The sequence below is a fragment of the Mirounga angustirostris genome, unplaced genomic scaffold (genome assembly GCF_029215605.1).
Source record: "Mirounga angustirostris isolate CCGP_5_RB_7025 unplaced genomic scaffold, mMirAng1.0.hap1 SCAF_12, whole genome shotgun sequence".
Taxonomy (NCBI): domain Eukaryota; kingdom Metazoa; phylum Chordata; class Mammalia; order Carnivora; family Phocidae; genus Mirounga; species Mirounga angustirostris.
The window spans coordinates 36319239-36338494 of NW_026991720.1; the positions used below are offsets into that span (position 1 = coordinate 36319239).

The 19256-nt window shown below is 38.3% G+C and overlaps 1 protein-coding gene and 1 non-coding gene across 2 annotated transcripts; one reads left to right on the plus strand and one right to left on the minus strand.

The window, feature by feature from the left end:
* Window positions 1–1670: 1670 nt before the first annotated feature.
* On the minus strand, window positions 1671–1777 carry LOC123836238 (U6 spliceosomal RNA). Its single transcript, XR_006788915.1, has one exon. It is a non-coding gene; the product is annotated as a U6 spliceosomal RNA (small nuclear RNA).
* A 2375-nt stretch (window positions 1778–4152) lies between these two features.
* LOC123835941 (serine/threonine/tyrosine-interacting protein-like) lies at window positions 4153–4620 on the plus strand. The gene has a single exon (XM_045865114.3). It carries the CDS (start codon window positions 4153–4155, stop codon window positions 4618–4620), a length of 468 nt encoding a protein of 155 aa, XP_045721070.1.
* Window positions 4621–19256: the final 14636 nt, after the last annotated feature.

Genomic DNA, 19256 nt, shown 5'->3' on the forward strand with positions numbered 1-19256 from the left:
CATGGTTCCTTCTTCCACTGGTTGTAAACCTGGTGTGTGAGGGGAGGGCAGATATCAAAGTCACCTAGGAAAAGTTTTAAATAGCCCATACCAGTCTACCCTTCCCTTCTGCAAGATTATGTTATGTTGAAAACCACCATTCCTAAAAAAAAAAACAAAAAAACCCCCAAAAAAACCTAAAACCCAAAAAAACCCACAAACCCCACCATTCTTATAAAATATGGAGTATAGCCTATATTTCCCTAATTCTTCAAAGCTCTTACTTTTTTTAAGGTTTTATTTATTGATTTGTCAGAGAGAGAGACAGAGCACAAGCAGGGGAAGCGGCAAGCAGAGGGAGAAGCAGGCTCCCCGCTGAGCAGGGAGCCCGATGTGGGACTCGATCCCAGGACCCTGCGATCATGACCTGAGCAGAAGGCAGTCACCCAACCAACTGAGCCACCCAGGCTTCATGAATTCTTCAAAACTCTTAAATGTAACAAGAGTTTCAAGATCCTTTGGAATTTATAGACCACACTTTTTTATGACTGGGAGGAAGGCTCTATGCTTTTTTAAAAGCACGTATGTAGCAAGCTTTCCTTAGCATAAAGTAAAAACATGTGTTTTATGTTAAGTACCATCACGTAACAAGATCTATCAGTATATATCTTTACAGCCATTTTAAAGATTCTTTCACACCTAAATTAACAAAGATGCTGTTAGTTTTTAAAATCTTGGTTAAAGGGGAAAAAGTAGGGCGCCTGGGTGGCTCAGTTGGTTGTGACTGCCTTCGGCTCAGGTCATGATCCTGGAGTCCTGGGATCGAGTCCCACATCAGGCTCCCTGCTCAGCAGGGAGTCTGCTTCTCCCCCTGACCCTCCCCACTCTCATGCTCTCTCTATCTCATTCTCTCTCTCAAATAAATACATAAAATCTTAAAAAAAAAAAAAACCTTTAAAAAAAAGGGGGGGGGGAAGTAATTAAAGACTCCTTCTAATGCACCAAAGATTGTTCTTTGTGCAATCTAACATTCCCTGTGACGGATTCCAGGTTTTTAGAATAAAATTATTTCCACCTTTCTCTTAATTCAAAGAAATCTTAGCTCTATTACTTTAGATACATATGTCCTTGGTCATTTTCTGTATCTCCAAAGTGGCTTTTCCATCCAGAAATTGGAAGGCACCACACATTTAGGCTGGTGGCCTCTGGGTGATTGAGAAATGCAGGTGAGATTGAAGAAATGTTGTGTCTGTTAGCTCACACAGTCTTTTCTTTCTTCCATCATCTCCTGCTGCCTAACTTGAAATATCCATCATTAAAATTGCACTCCCCTCCCAAGGTTAGACATTTAGGGAATTGTTGGGAATCTTATTAGTTGGCACAGCTTAGTTTTATGTATTTACAATTTACACTCCATACACCTCCAACATACTTGAGGTGGTTAACAATAAAATTAGGTCCATTATGGAAACGAAGAGTAACGCCTTCCCTTTTTTCCTACTAATCCCTCCAAATAATAGGAAGTCGAGTCGAGTTTGATTCAACCTTTGTTAATATTATAGGAAACCATAAACCACAATAACATTTGATTAATTCATACTGGAATATCCCGGTGATCTCAAGTCCATAGGAAACAAAGATACTGGATAGACAGGGGAAAGGTTTTATTTATTTTTTTTTTTTACAAGAGAAAAAATATGGAACGCTTCACGAATTTGCGTGTCATCCTTGCGCAGGGGCCATGCTAATCTTCTCTGTATCATTCCAATTTTAGTATATGTGCTGCCGAAGCGAGCACGGGGAAAGGTTTTATTGAGAATTAAATGACTATATCAATTCCTAAGTTTTTGTTTCTTAGCACCAAATCTACCCTTCTGCTGGGTTACCTGATGTCAGAATGTGGACTTTGCAAGCCACATTTCTGCTTTGCTAGTTGGCTCCCTATTAAGCTCTACCAACTGCAGTGTGTGGGTGTGTCAGTGTTTGTAGTAGTTGTGTATGTGGTGTTTGTGTATATGTGGTGTGTATATGTGGCGATGTCTGTATATGGTGATGTGTGTGGTGTGTGTGTACATGGTCGTGTGTTTTTATGTTTGGTAATATGTGTATGTGGTATGTGTATATGTGTATGTGGTATGTATGTGGGGTGGTATGTGGTGGTGGCAGTAATGTGTGTGTGTGGGGGGTGTGTTTGCATGGGGAGGTGATAGAAGGAGAGTGTCAGGCGGAAGGAGAAAGAAGAAACTACTTGCTCTCAGTGTGCTTTCTGTTCCTGGGAGCATCAACCCAGCAACGCTTCTGCACCCCAAGATGGCAGTTCCTTCCCATAACATACACTTGCACAACCCTAACAACACTTCTTATAAGCACACTTCCTCAGAGATACCCGGGACCAGTGGCATGGAGACCCCTCTTTAGAAATCTGAGTTTCAGTTCCACGTGGCTTCTTCATCAAGCTTTTAAGTTTTCATACAGTCACCTTTCCCTTTGTTTACCCAGTCCTAGGGGTGGCGGCTGCTTCTTGTAGTTGCTTCCTTATTTTTTCTGTTTGTCTTTTTGGTCACATAATTAACTTCATACTTAATTGGTAATTTTTGTGTTATATTCTCTCTGTTAAATGGCTAGTGTGACTGTCTCCTGATTGGATCTTAATGGATAGAATGGATTCCAGCCATGTCTCTCATTATGTTCACTTACATGAAACAGTATGCCTTCTAAGACAGTCATATACTCTTCCTGAGCCATTAAAAAGAGGTGGCCATGATATCCAATTTTTGTTAAACATAATATTTCTTTTAACAAGGAAGCACATAAAATAGGTTTACTCCCTTTTTAATTTTTGGTAAAATGCTTATTGTAAAGATTGTAATTTGCATTCTTTGAATGCACAAATGAGCTGTGTTAAACCCATGACTGCATGAATCATGTAGGGGTCAGAAAAGCCCCATACCCCAGGGCTAATTTTTATATTTGATAGCTTGGTAAATAAAATGAAGACAGTGGTCCTAGCAGCTTAAGAACTAAATCTAACCAGAAGTCTGGTTTCTTTAATAATTTGCTATCAGAGTATTTACAAACCAAACATTATAAAGGATGGTAGAAAGCTGGCTAGTTCTACAAAGAAAGAGGTAATTATGCCAAGACTCAACGATTATATTTTCTCATGACGGTTTTCTGACCAGTCATGGCAATAGCATTGCTTTTATGAACAAGTAACAAAGTTATTTTCTTCCAGAGATCAGTCTGTGTATAATGGGGAGGCACAATTGCCTAGTCTCAAGAATTTTCAGGACTAATAGGAAACACAGACCAAGAGAGTCCAAAATAGGATGATATAAAGGCCAGAATTGTAGGCTAGAAAGGACCTGGATTTTGAGTTCAAAAAGAAAGTAGGAGCCAAATTTGCTTAGGATTGCCTTAACAGTGGAGGGAAGAAGACAGTAGAGGAATATATTCAAAGTACTGGGAAAAAAAAAAAAAACAACACCAGCCAAGAATTCTGTACCCACAAAAGTGTGATAGATCTTAGATCTGCTTAAAAAGGAATACTAAAGAAAATCCTTCATACTAATCGGAGTGACTCAGGATGGTAACTCGAATTGACAATAAGAAACCAGGAGCACCAGAAATGGTAAATATATGGGTAAGTACCAAAAATAAAGAGTATAAATATTTTTTCTTTCCTTCTTTTAATTACTCAAAGAAACATGAGATTATATAAAGCAGTAGTTATAACTCTTATTGCTGAGTTTGTAAACTAAAATGAAGTGATCTATATGACGATAATTGTACAAAGGAGGAAGAAGGAAAAGAAGCTCTATTGGAGCAGAATTACTTTATTTTACCAGAATTAAGTCTATATTAACCTGACACAGATTGTGATAAATTATGACATATGTAATCTCTAACACTACCACTAAGAAAATAACTCCACAAATGTACTTTAAAAAAATTGGCAAAGGAATTTAAATGATATATGATATTTGACACAGAAGGCCACAAAGGAGGAACATATAAACAAGAAATACATGAAACATCTAGAAGGCAGATAGCAAAATACAGACATATTTCCAACAAAATCAATAATTACATTACTGTGATTACACTCTGATCAAAAGGAGTTGTCAGGCTGGATTTAAAAAGCACTACCCGACAAGCCCCGGGGCCGGGACCATGGAGGACGGGAAGCTGGAGTTCCCCTCGCTCCCGCAGTGCAGAGACAACGCCGAGAAATGGACATACCCTATGAGGCGAGAGATGCAGGAAATTTTACCTGGATTGTTTTTAGGTCCATATTCTTCTGCTATGAAAAGCAAGCTACCTATACTGCAGAAATATGGAATAACCCATATAATATGCATAAGACAAAATATTGAAGCAAACTTTGTTAAACCAAACTTTCAACAATTATTTAGATATTTAGTCTTGGATATTGCAGATAATCCAGTTGAAAATATAATACGTTATTTTCCCATGACTAAAGAATTTATTGATGGAAGCTTACAAACTGGAGGAAAAGTTCTTGTCCATGGAAATGCAGGAATCTCCAGGAGAGATGCATTTGCTTATGTTCAAGAAAGAAGATTTTGTATTAATCCTAATGCTGGATTTGTTCATCAACTTCAGAGCTGGAACAAATAATCCTAAAATTTGTATGGAACCAGAAAAGGCCCCAAATAGCCAAAAGAATGTTGGAAAAAACCAAAGCTGGTGGCGTCACAATTCTAGACTGGAAGCTCTATTACAAAGCTGTAGTCATCATGACAGTATGGTACTGGCACAAAAACAGACAAATAGATGAATGGAACAGACTAGAGAACCCAGAAATGGACCCTCAACTCTATGGTCAACTGATCTTAAAGCAGGAAAGAATATCCAATGGAAAAAAGACAGTCTGTTCAACAATTGGTGTCGGGGAAATTGGACAGCCACATGCAGAAGAATGAAACTGGACCATTTCCTTACACCATACACAAAAATAGACCCAAAGTGGATGAAAGACCTCAGTGTGAGGCAGGAATTCATCCAAATCCTAGAGGAGAACACAGGCAGCAACCTCTGACCTCGGCCACAGCAACTTCTTGCTAGATACATCTCCAAAGGCAAGGGAAACAAAAGCAAAAATGAACTATTGGGACTTCATCAAGATAAAAAGCTTTTGCACAGCAGAGGAAACAGTTGACAAAACCAAAGACAACTGACAGAATGGGAGAAGGTATTTGCAAATGACTTATCAAATAAAGGGCTAGTATCCAAAATCTATGAAGAACTTAACAAACTCAACACTCAAAAGAACAAATAATCCAATCAAGAAATGGGCAGAAGACATGAACAGACATTTCTGCAAAGACATCCAAATGGCCAACAGACATACAAAAAATGCTCAATATCACTCAGCATCAGAGAAATACAGATCAAAACCACAATGAGATACCACCTCACACCAGTCAGAATGGCTAAAATCAACAAGTCAGGAAATGACAGATGTTGGTGAGGATGCAGAGAAAGGGGAACCCTCCTGCACTGTTGGTGGGAATGCAAGCTGGTGCAGCCACTCTGGAAAACTGTATGGAGGTTCCTCAAAAAGTTGAAAATAGAGCTACCCTGGGACCCAGCAATTGCACTACTGGGTATTTACCCCAAAGATACAAATGTAGGGATCCGAAGGGGTACATGCACCCCGATGTTTATAGCAGCAATGTCCACAATAGCCAAACTATGGAAAGAGCCAAGATGTCCATCGACAGATGAATGGATAAAGATGTGGTGTGTATTATATATACAATGGAATATTACACAGCCATCAAAAATTGAAATCTTTCCATTTGCAACAATGTGGCTGGAACTAGAGGGTATTATGCTAAGCAAAATAAGTCCATCAGAGAAAGACAGTAATCATGATCTCACTGATATGTGGAATTTAAGAAACAAATCGGATCATAGGGGAAGAGAGGGAAAAATAAAACAAGATGAAATCAGAGAGGGAGATAAACCATAAGAGACTCTTAATCATAGGAAACAAACTGAGGTTTGCTGGGGTGGGGTGGAGGGAATGGGGTAACTGGGCAATGGACATTAAGGAGGGCATGTGATATAATTAGCACTGGGTATTTTATATAAGACTGATGAATCACTAACCTCTACCTCTTAAACCAGTAATACATTATATGTTAACTGAATTTAAGTTTTAAAAATTTTTAAAAATTAAATGAAAATAAAAAGTAAATAAAACAAAAATAAATAAAAATAAATAAAAAGCACTACCCTGTTATATGCCATCTATAAGAGAAATAATACATATTGCAAGACACAAATAGTTGAAAATAAAAGGATATTAATATAGTTGGAATGGCTACATTAAGACAAAATGAACTTTAAGAATTCTTACTAAAGACAGATATATTTTATAGTAATAGGCATCTACATATCATGAAAGCAATTTTTAATTTATACTCACCTAACAAAAGAGCCTCAAATCAGAAGAAATAAAAACTGACAAAATTCAAAGGACCAGATAGATAACTATAATTAGAGATTTCAATGCCCCACTTTCAATAGTGGATAGAATGAATAGATATAAAAATAAAAATGGATATAGAAAAATTGAACACTATCAATTCATTTAATCTAATATAGATTATAATAAGATGCATAAAACCACGTACCTTCCACCCAACAGAGAAATAGAGTCATTTCAAGTACATGTGGAACATTCTCCAGGACAGACCATATATGGTAAACCATAAAACAATCAGAGTATGTCCTTTGACCTAAATTCAATTACAAATCAATAGCACAAATGAGAAATTTCCAAATACTTGGAAATTAAATAACATGTTTATAATTAATCTATGAGACTAAGAAGAAAGAAATCACAAGGCAAATTAGAAAATTTTTTAACCCCTTATGAAAAAAGCACACTTCAAAATGTGTAAGACGAAGTTAAGACAATACTTAAAAATAAGTATATAGCTCTAAATACCAATATTTGAAAAGAAGTGTCAAATCAATAATGTAAATTTCTTGCATAATAAGAATAGACAATGAGCAAATTACACCCAAAACAATAGAAGAAAAGCAATAATGAGCAGGAAAATAATGAGGAGGGAAAATTTCCAAACTCAAAGAGGCTAGTTGTACTTTGATACCAATAGCAAAGGTTTCATAAGAAAGGAGAAAAACAGAGTGGCATAAACAGACACAAAAAATTCCTAACAAAATACTGGAGATTAAATCTAGCAACATATAAAAAAGATCACATACCATGACCAAGTGGGATTTATCCCAGGAATGCAAACTTGGTTAACAAATGAAAACCAACTAATGTAATATATAGCATATTAATAGAATAAATGCAAAAACACATGATTATCTCAATAAACTGAGAAAAGCCATTCAACAAAATCCAGCATCAATTCATGACAAAAACTCTTAAACTAGAAATAGAAGAATGCTTCCTCAGCCTGATAGAGGGAATCTACAAAATATATCAATTCCCTCCTATTTGCCCCACTGGTGAGGAGGGATTATCACCCTAGGATTCAGGGGGTGACTGAACACACAAACCTGAGCTTGACAGATGAGATCAATGGCCGTATTCATCACATACGCTCACAGCCCAGGGGAGGAGGACACTACATGCCATTAAGGGCCACACAGTGGTTGCAGTGGGGAAGAGAGTTAACAACCAGGGGCTGAAGGAGGCAGGCTTTGTAGTATCAAAAGGATGAGGTGCCCCATGGTGCCTGCAAGAGAATGTGATTGGCTTATTTGAATGAATCGTGGGCTGGCAGGGAAGTGAAACCCTATACTGAGAGAGAAGCATGAACTTCACTTGGTCTGTTTGATAGGGAGGATTGTTTAGCTATAGGACCTTATTCATGGCAAGAGAATGAGAAAGAGAACTTGTGGTTAGGCCATTTGAGGTCCTCCTAATTTTACAAGATAAGATAGCACATAATGCTGAAAATGTTCATCTTTACATCACCAAAAAAAAAAAAAAAAGGAAACCCACAAAAAACCCCCACAAGCCCACCCTCCCAAAAAAAGCACAATCATATAGCTAACATAAGACTTCACAGTGGAAGAATGAATGTTTTCTTCCTGAGATCAGGCAAAAAGGAAGGATATCCACTCATATCGCTTCTATTCAACATTGTACCAGAGTTTTAGCCATCATAACAAGGCAAGAAGACAAATTAAAGTCATTCAGATTAGAAAGGCAGATGTAAAATTTTTACTTGCAGATGACATGGTGTTATATGTAGAAAATCCTGAAGAATCTATACACGCAAAAAAAACTACTAAAATTAATAAATTAGTTTAGCAGGTTTTCAGGATACCAAACACACAAAAAATAAATTATATTTCTATGTGCTAGCAATGAACAATCTCAAAACAAAATGAACAATTTCATTCATAGTATCATTAAAAAGAATAAAATACTTAGGAACAAATTTAGCAAAAAGGGACATATACCTGTACCCCATGAACTTTGCTAAAAGAAATTAAAGACCTAAATAAATGGAGACACATAACATGTCTATAGATTGGAAGACTCAAAATTATTAAAATAGAAATTTTTCCCAAATTGATCTACAGAGTCGAGTAAATCAATGTCAACCCTATCAAAAACTCAGCAAGGGGAGGCGCCCAGGTGGCTCAGTTGGTTAAGCATCTGTCTTCAGCTCAGGTCATGATCTCAGGGTCTTGGGATCAAGCCCCGCATCAGGCTCCCTTCTCAGCAGGGAGTCTGTTTCTCCCTCTCCCTCTGCCCCTCCCCCTGCTTGTGCTCTCTCTCACTCACTATCTTTCTCTGTCAAATAAATAAATCTTAAAAAAAAAAGAAAATATTTTTTAAAAACTCAGCAAGGTTTTTTGTTTTGTTTTGTTTCATAGGAATGGACAAGTCAATACTAACTTATATGGAAATGCAAAGAACCAAGAATAGCCAAAACAATTCTGAAGAACAAAAGTTGGAGGCCTTACACCCTATTTCAGAGCTTACTGTAAAACCACAGTGATCAAAACAGTGTAATATTGACATGAGAACAGACATACAGATCAATACAGCAGAAGAGAAAGTTTAAAAATAAACTTTTGCACTTATAGTCAACTGACTTTTGACAAAGTGCTAAGCAATTCAATAGGAAAAGTCTTCTCAGCAAATGATGCTAAAACAATGGGGTATTCATAGGCAAAAACTTAGACCCTTAGCTGACACCATACAGAAAAATAAACTCAAAATGGATCATAGACCTAAATAGATGAGCTACAAATATAAAACTTCTAAAAGAAAATATAGGAGAAAATCTTTGTGATATTGGGTTAGAAAAGATTTCTTAGACATAACACTAAAAGCATGATCCATAAAAGAAAAAGTTGGCAAGTTGGACTTTAAATTTTTACATTTAAATTTAAAGGTTTTGCTCTTCAAAAATTATCATTAACAATGAGATAAGCCACAGATCAGTAGAAAACATTTGCAAATCGGATCTGATAAAGGGTTTATATTCAGTATATATAAAGAACTCTTAAAACTCAATCATAAGAATAAAAATAACCCAATTTAAAAGTGGGCAAAAGGTTTGAACAGATATTTCATTGATATATGAATGGCTAATAAGTCCATGAGAGGATACTCAACATCTGTAGTCATTAAAGAAATGCAAAGTAAAGCCACAGTGAGATACCACTCTGCACCCATCAGAATGACTAAAAAGAAAAAGACTGGGGTGCATGGGTGGCTCAGTCATTAAATGGCTGCCTTTGGCTCAGGTCATGATCCAGGGGTCCTGGGATCAAGCCCGGCATCAGGCTCCCTGCTCAGCGGGAAGCCTGCTTCTCCCTCTCCCACTCCCCCTGCTTGTGTTCCCTCTCTCGCTGTGTCTCTCTCTGTCAAATAAATAAAATCAAGGAAGGAAGGAAGGAAGGAAGGAAGGAAGGAAGGAAGGAAGGAAGGAAGGAAGGAAGGAAGGAAGGAAGGGAGGGAGGAAGGGAGGGCGGGTGGGAGGAGAGAGACTGTGAATACCAAGTGTTAGCAAGTATGAGAAAAATCTGGAATTAGCAATCTTAGATTGCTGGTGGGAATGTAAAATGACACAAGCAATTTCGGAAACATTTTGGCAATTACTTCAAAAGTTAAACACTAACTATTATGATAGTTAACTTACAATCATCTAGCAATTTTGCCCCAAGGTATCCACTCAAGAAAATGAAACCTTATATCCATATAAAGACTTGTACCTGAATATACATAGCAATATTATTCATAGTAGCCAAAGACTGGAAATAATCCAAATGTCCACTGGCTAGTGAATGGATAAAGAAAGATATGGCATATTTTCATCAAGACAAGGATCCCTATGTTGCCTTTTTATAACCACACTCCACTCCCTTTGCTACTGTACTTCCTCCCCCACTCCCTTCCTCCATTCCCTGTCTGCCCCCCAACCACACTAATGTGTCCTCCATTTTTATTATTTGGTGATTTCAAAAATGTTATATAATGGAATCATATACATAGTATGTAACCTCTTGGGATTGGCTTTTTTTCACTCAGTGTAATTCCCTGGTGATTCATCCAAGTTGTTCTGTATCTTAATAAACCATTCTTTTTATTTCTGAGTGGCAAATGTACCACAGTTTGTTTAGCCACTCACACAATGAAGAATATTTGGTTATTTCCCAGTTTTTGGCTATTAGGAATAAGGCTGTTTGTTATAGATATTCATTTATAAGTTTTTATATGAGAAGTTTTTATTTCTCTAAGATAAATGCACAATAGTGTAACTGCTGGATTGTATGGTAAATGCATATTTAGTTTTTAAAGAAACTACCAAACTGTTTTCCAGAGTGGCTGAGAATTTTTATCTTTCAAAAAGTAGTTCTGTTTATTGTTAACAATGACCATACAACAGAAAGAAAAGGAAAATACATTTTTATTCAAGATTAGGTCTTTTACAGGATAGGAAACTAGAATTCTATTCAGACCCTCTTATCATAGCTTAATTAATGAGAAAAGGTGACAGTGCAATATTATGAGGTATCTCTGAAAGAAAGCAATTTATTAATAATGCAAATCAAGATTTCTTAAGTATTTTTAACATCGACCTAGGAGCTCAGGATCAGTAGTACTTACATGATATATTGATGTAATATTTGGCATGGAGCAGATTCTGAATGTTTAACCTAACATTTTTAAATCATAATATGGGAAACATATCCCATATATTCCCAATATCTAAACCTGTTCATCTTGGTTTACTTTTATTAAAAAACAAGCTCTCAGAAATATAGATGCATTTTCTCTTCCCAAAACAAGATAAACTGTATCATTTGAGGTTGCAAAATAAAAATTTCAGAAGATTTCTGAATAATTTAGAAAGTTCTAAATCTTGAGACATAACATTCCCATTATGAAACCATTACTGCACAGCAAGTAATTTTGGCCCAGTCTATTCTTTTGAAATCTGAAATCAAAAGGAGTTATGTGCAGAAGATGTTCATGTTCTACCTGCACAAGGCCACTCCCAACCTTGAAGCTTTTCAGTTCATTAAGTATTTATTCCTTCTAAACCATATTTAAAAGTCATCATGGGAATCAACCTGCATGCACACTATTCAGTATTTTCTTCTTTCTCTATTTACCAGCTGCTTAGCTTCCCATCCATTCCAGTTTAGCATTTTGTGCTATTCTCTATACAGCTCTATTCAACTACATCTGAATATCTGAGTGTAGGGAGATCACAGCTTCAGAGACATTTGGTGCAGGACATGTCCCTAGAAATCCTATTAACAATCACTGGGAGGTTTGCTGGATCCTCTTATAGAAAGATCACTTCCCATCCTTAATGACATTTCCACCATCAGTCTTTCCAGATTGGAGCTGCTACGGTGTTTTTCTCTGTTCCTATCACTCTCATTCATTATCAACATTAGTTTTCCCCTGTAACATTTGTATTAATTCACTATTGTCACCTAGACAATAAAAGTTTTCTTTACATTTTTTTTTTCTAGTTAGCCCACTAGTACTCCTTACTTTTCCATAATTACATCCTTCATGGCAAATTTTTATTTCTCTTTAATGTGTTATAATAGTGGCTTAATTGAAGGAGTTATAGCTTTTCCTTGTATTTAACCAACGTAACACATACTCACTGAGTGGCTACCATTTCCACTCTCATCTCTCTGCAAAGTCTGTGGTGAGAAAGCTGGATCCGGTTCCTGCCCTGATGGAGCTTACGGGGTAGTGGCGGGTACAGACAGTAAGCAGATCCTCACACAGGTAATTAATTACATTGTTAGCAAGCATAAGGAAAAAAATACTAGGAATGTATACATGAAGGCATTCCTGGTGATGTGGCAGGAATTGTAGACCAGAAAAAAGATGTTCATCCTGAGAGTTGAGCATGAATTGAGTCAAATGGAAGAGGAAGAATATCACTCAAGTGACAAAGACTGGCATAGGTAAGAACACACTGAAAGTCACTGTGCCTGGAACTCAAGAGCCAAGAGGAAAAAGTTGGGACGGAGAATGGGAGACAGATCCTGCTGGGTTTGTTGGGCTCTATGTTTTATTCAATTTGCATTTGAAAAAAATTTAAGCAGGGGATTGTCGCCACCAGATGTTCCATTTAAAAAGATCACTCTTAGAAAACAAAGTAACCATTCTAGCTTAGAAGGGAGGAGAATAAAAGCAGATGAAAGGAAGCCAGTTAGGAGCCTTTTACAGATGCTCAGGAAAGAAGTGCCGGATTTCTTGGATCAATGTGTTGGCACCAAAGAAGAAAAACACCTTGGAGGTAAAGCCAGTAACTTGTGGCTTTTAGCCAGAGCAACTGAGTGGTGTGGATAGATTTAGGGTATATGGCTTCAGTTTGGGACATATTGAGTATAGGCTAGAATGTGAATTCCACAAAGACAGGGGTTTTTTTTGTTTTTGTTTTTGTTTTTTTGCCTATTTTGTTCACTGCTGCATCCCAGTGCCTCGGGAGACATTCAAGTGGAGATGTCAAATAGTCAGATTAATTATATGGATTTGTAGCTCAGAAGCAAGGGTTGGACTTTAAAATGTGGGAGTCAGCAGAATATAGATGGTCTCAAGAGCCAGGAGAATGCCAAGCTCCAGTGGGGAAGGCTGAAGAATGGAAAAGGCAAGATCAAGGATTGGTGTCCAGCTGACTTGCTTACAGCTCTCTGCAACACCGTGTGCTTGCCAAACAAAGTATCTAGTGATCATTCTCATCATGTGAGATGAGTGAGACCCCACGTAGTCCATGCTCAGAAGGGGTCCTGACGGTGTTTAAGTTCCAGTGTGTCCCATGTGCATTTAGCTTGGACATGTCCTACAGGAATACTAAGCCCTTTGTCCTGTGTTATTATTCCTCTCTCCCCCCTCCTTCTTTCAGGAGAAGTGGGTGGGAAGAAATTACAAAAAGTGTTATAGTCTAAAATGCAACAGGATTGTATGGCTGAACTGTCATGGAAGATAAGAGATTTCATGCTTTAACCTTTCCAACTATCAGGTTCCAAGTTAGGCCAATAGGATATACTTTTAGCCAGAAAGGCATTTGTATGTCCTTTATTAACTTAACTGTTTTCTCTACTTGTCTGCATGACAAAGTCTTTCCTTCTTCCAGTTCTTCGAAAGAAGTCCTCTCTCCTATTTCTCCCTCTTCTTATGCATCCAGAGCAGAAAGAAGTTTAGCAATCTCCTACATACACTTGACATATCAGTTAACTAAATTTAGTGTGGGGGAAGAAAACACTGCCTTTAGACATTTTGTGTTCTTCTTTTTACATGAACATGGGTGTCATCAGCATCCTTGATATATTACTGATCAAATGTGTTTGAATGTATACATTTTACATTTAATTTCTCCTTAATAAAATATCTAATAAAATTACATCTTTTCATATCATGACCATTGTTAAAGATGCAAAACTTCTCAAAACCAAACTGGTCAAAACCAGTTTAGAACCAGTTTCATTTTTAGAATTACTTTTTTTTAAAAGAGAGAGAGAGAAAGAGAGCACATGAGGAGGGGCAGAGGGAGAGAGAGAGAGGGAATCTTAAGCAGGCTCCATGCCTAGCACAGACCCTGATGCAGGGCTTGATCTCATGATCTGAGATCATGACCTGAGCCAAAATCAAGAGTCAGATGCCCCAAGAATTACTTATCTTCTATAACAATTAATTTAAAAATGTAATTTGTTTATTCTATACGTGTCTCAATGTAATTTTCTAGGACAATGTGCTTGTTTGAATGTAAACTGTCCTAAGTAATCAATATAAATGGTCACCAAAATGGAGCAACCAGAAGTCATTGAAAGTTACATTTAAAAAAAACAACCCATAGAACCTTCTGCTCTGTCTACAATAATTGAACATTTCTTTCATAATCAAGAAAGAGATTACAGACACATTAAGAACTTCTTGTCAGTATATGACCACCTAAAAATCTCTAGTATATAAAGTTCATTGAATGAATGTGACTACCAGCATAACTGATTTTATATTAGTTGAGCAGATTTTTAAATTTTCCCAAATACTATTAGCATACTCATTACATGATCTTAAAAAAAATGCTGTTGGTCTAATGAATACATTGTTAGCCCAGTGAAATGCAAACAGGTTATTCTACAAAATGGGAATAATAATGCTTGCCTCCTAAGACTGCTGTGAGAATTAAATAAATTAATGTTTGGAAAGCACTCAGAACAGCCTCTGACACAAAGCAAGCCAAAGTAGCATTGGCTGCTACGGATGCTGTAACCACTTACAAACATAGGTCGTGTTTATCTGCATTTGAGATCTCAGGGTGGGGATGACAGTTACGTGGCAATTACAATTATTATTTTAGGATAGATTACATTGATTAGAAGCAGAAATTCTGTATATAAATCAAACTATTTTTAAGGGACTAGAAGAGCCCCTATTCAAAAAACTTCTTTAAGCAAAGACCTGCTTTGTCAGGAATGCTGAAGATGCCCTTAAGAAAGTAAATTTCTCTCCTGTCACTACATTCCTCTACCAGCCCTTTCCCTTTGCCTCCGTGACAGTTGCTTGAGGACAGTCTGAGTGCGGGTTAGAAGGGAGTATGTTGCAAGACCAGAGACGGCAAACGCCTTTGGCTAATACATCTTTCAAGTCCGAAAATTGCTTATTTACTTTTTCCATTATCAGTCATTCTTACCTTTCCTAACATGGTCATATGCTAGGTCTCGGTCTCCTTTCCCACTCCTTATGGTTATTCCCTGTGCCCACTCAGGGTTTGTCCTCCTGACACTCAGCCAGAGTTTGTCCTGCCCACAACCCCACCCCCAATGCTTCCTGGACTATCAGGTCAGGATGACCTCTCCGAACCGTTCTGCCCTCTCCTTTGATTCCATATTCTTTATTCAGAACCTGTAGCAGTTGCTCTGGTCCTGCCCTCCAGTCTCTACAGTTCTGTTTGTTGCTGGCTGCATCTTAGCATGAAAGATAGTTGAGGAAATTGCTGTGGACCCACAGATTTCTGTAGCTTTAATGAGTTAGAAGTCCTCCTGAACTCTTGCTTCCTGTCCTGGAACTTCTTCCCCCACCTGAGCAGTTTATATAAAAAAATCCAAGGGATGACGAGCATGCTTGTGGGTAGTTATGAATTACTGTTATCTATTTCAAAGCTGTTTTCTTCCCCGTCTCTCACCATGTAATATGATCTTTAGTGAAGAGCTCAGTTATTTTCTTTCTGGGCTCCCATGATAAAGAGGGACCCAACCCTGGCCGGAATGAAAGGACCAAGTTTTTCAGAACAAATCAAGAAGAAAACCCCCTCAATGTGGCTCAATTCCCCAACATGCACAGCAGTGCCAACACCAGGGAGCGCAGCCCACTGGCCGGGTTTTCTGCCTCACTGCAGTTAGATCCCCAGTCTCCACAGTTACAAGTTAGATCCAGTCTCACTTCCAGTAAGAGCTTTACTCACTCCCATGGGATGATCCAAACCTAAGGATTATTGATGCTTCTGAATCCACACAGGCAAGGCTGTCGAGCCAAATCTCAAGAAGCAAGTAGAGGTCTTTTCCTCTCTTCCATTGCTCTTTAGCTGCAAAATTGCTAGAGTCCACTCAGCTGGAGAGAACCTGCCACTGATTTTCTCAAGTGAGCCAACCAATGGATCACTCAGCAATAAAAAGAAATGAATTACTGATACATGCACCAACATTGATGAATCTTGATATAATTATGCTGAGTGGAAGCCAGACAAAATAAGAGTATATACTGTATGATTCCACTTAGATAAAATTCTAGAACATGCAAACTAATCTATGGTACAGAAAGTTGTCACATGAAGTTGTGGAGGGCCCACAAGAAGGAAAAGGAAGAAAGGATCACAAAGTAGCACAAGGAAACTTTTGGAGGTGATGAATATGCTTATTATTTTGACCTTGATGCTGGTTTCATAGGGGTGCATGTGTCAAAACTTACCAAATTACCCAGTTTAAGTATGTGCTATTTATTGTAGGTTAATTTTAGCTCCATAAAGCTATTTAAAAAGTGTACATCCATCACCAACTATTAATATGGCATATGATATTATTAAATTTCCTAATATTAAACCAACATTCCTAAAATAAATCTCATGTGGTCACAAATACTAGTTTTTTAATGTGGTATTCAATTGTTTGCTAATATTTCATTTTTGCCTTTTGTATCTGTCGTTTCTTTAAATAGCTGTTTTATACTCAATATTAGATAATTCCATTTTCTCAATTCCTTATGATCTAGACCTACTGTTTGTCATGTTTGCTGGCTTTCACTCATTAGAGCTTGTTTTCTTATGTCTGGTAATTTTTCACTGGGAATTTTTATTTGTTTTCATCAAATATATAAGAATCCCGAAGCCTCAAGTAGGAGATGCTTTCTCTAGGATTAGTATTTGCTTATGCCAGGCACCAGGTTATACTTCCAATCCAGGACTAGCTTATTTTTCAGTTGGGGATTTTCCTGCTTGTGGGTAGTATAAATTCAATGCAGAGTATAAATTAAAACTCCCAAATCACAAGTGGATAAGGTTAAAAATTCTCAGAAGAGATGATACGGTTGTTTTTAGCCCAGTGCTGCAACCCAAGCAGATTTCCTCTTAGCTGCTCTTTGCTGACTTTTGGATAGTTCTCTTACACACCATTCCGTTGAGGTCATATAGCCCCTTCAACAGGTTATGACTTTATACATGCATTTCAAATTCTGTTTCCTTCGTTTTCATGGCCACAAGTCTGACCCTTCATTTTCCTTAGCAATTATAAATCCCAGCGCTCTGGATTCCTGGCATCAGTGTTTTTTTGCAGAGGAATCAGGCCTCTACATTCACTTGCCACCCAGATGTCAATTCACAGCTGTTTCTTTTCGTTCTTGGGAATTTTCCTTACTTTCTTGCAAACTCAGCCATATTTAAAAGTACATTTGTTGTTTAGGACCTATGTGTATTTCAGCAAAATGGCTTGTCAGAATATTTGACCCATAATAATGCTAAAAGTGGATCCCCACTCTTTCTTTGGTGTGAAACCTTTCTCTTCACTCAAGTGGACCTCTGTGTAACATTTAATCTGGTCAGAAAACAATCAGGAGATGACTACAAGTCTCATCCACATTTCTTAAGGCTATGCCATTGGCCTTTTCAAGATCCTCAAGACCTTTAGATTTTGGTGATTACTCTTTCCAGAATTTTCTGGACAGCTGATTGTGACCAGTGGGGATGGAAAGCACGAATATCAAATGCTGATGGTACTCTAGTATGTTACCAAGAATGAAAGTTGTGACTGTCTCAATTCTGATTCTCCCCTCTTGCTCAGTTAGGTACCGGTCATTAGGATTTGCACACTTTATTAACTACTCATTCACTGCATTGTGACCAGTGACCATAATCTCTACACCACTGAAACAATGAACTCTATCTCAGAGGACCACTCAAGTCCAGGTGGCTTTCTCACAGTAAAACATATTCTTTGCTTTAGCATCATTGTGAGTTCATTGAGATCTGAAATATTCCTAAGAGGTTGAACTGGATAAATCAAGTCAAGCTAAGTAGTTCTCATCAACCTGCCACAAGGTGTGCAGATCACGTGTGAGAAGCAATCCTCCTAGTTCACAGATCAATCCAAGTTTTCATTTTCCACCTATGGTGGAAAATCCAAGCCTTGCTTGGCATGGTGCAATTATTAAGAGCCACTACTAAGAGCCACACCTGTTCTTAGTTACAAAGTCTTGAATTTTTTAAAAAAGATTTTATTATTTGAGAGAGAGAGAAAGAGCACGAGCTGGGAGAGGGGCAAAGGGAGAGGGAAAAACAGCAGCAGACTCCCTGCTGAGCTCGGGGCTCAAGGCGGAACTCGATCCCAGGACCCTGAGATCATGACCTGAGCTGAAGTCAGGTGCTTAACAAACTGAGCCACACAGGTGCCCCTGAAGTCTTGACTTTTAAGCCATTCCCAACTACCTTTCCGTGTGTGTGTGTGTGTGTGTGTGTGTGTGTGTTTTCCAGGCTAGATCTAACCAGTGACAGAATATTCCCATCTGAAAAAGAGTGGAACAAAGCCAAGGAGAGAGGGTACTGTGCTCAGTCGGTGCCTATGGCCTGACCCTGCTGTGGCCCAGCCTCTCCTCTTCATGGTTGATCTCTTCATCTAGTGGTACTCAAATTGTTATATGCATTAAGATCACAGGGCAACTTGCTAAAAATGTTTTTTTTTTTTGAAGGTCCTGTTCCACTTGAAGACTAGTGAGAAACTGCCGTGGGGTCGGGAATGTTTAGTGAGTTTCTGAGCTGACCACATAGCTGGTCCCAGCATCATACATTGAGCAACCCTTGGGCCCGGGTTCTGGATGCTGGAATTACTCTTGGCCCTCTTGACATTTGCTCACCTTGTTTGCCTGACCTCCTGTGTATGTCTGTTTGAACTGATCTATTTGACCCTGCCCTCCATTTCCCCTCCAGCTTTTATCTAACTGGGCTCTAGGTCCTTGCTTCAGCTGCCCCGCTTCTGACACATGCACCCGGAAATGCCCCCACAGCGGATCCCATCTATGCCGGCTGAGGCGTCCAGCTCCTGACCCAAAACCTGTGTGTGGTTTTTCAGGCCTGACCAAGGACAATTACAAAGTCTTTACCGGGCAGGCCTCATGGGAAATGCTGCCCTCTCCATACTAGGCTTGGTGCACAGTCAATGCATTAACGTCTCTAAAGGGAGCTTCGGTCAAGGACTCAAGCCCCTCTGGCCAGCCAGGCTCTTATGTA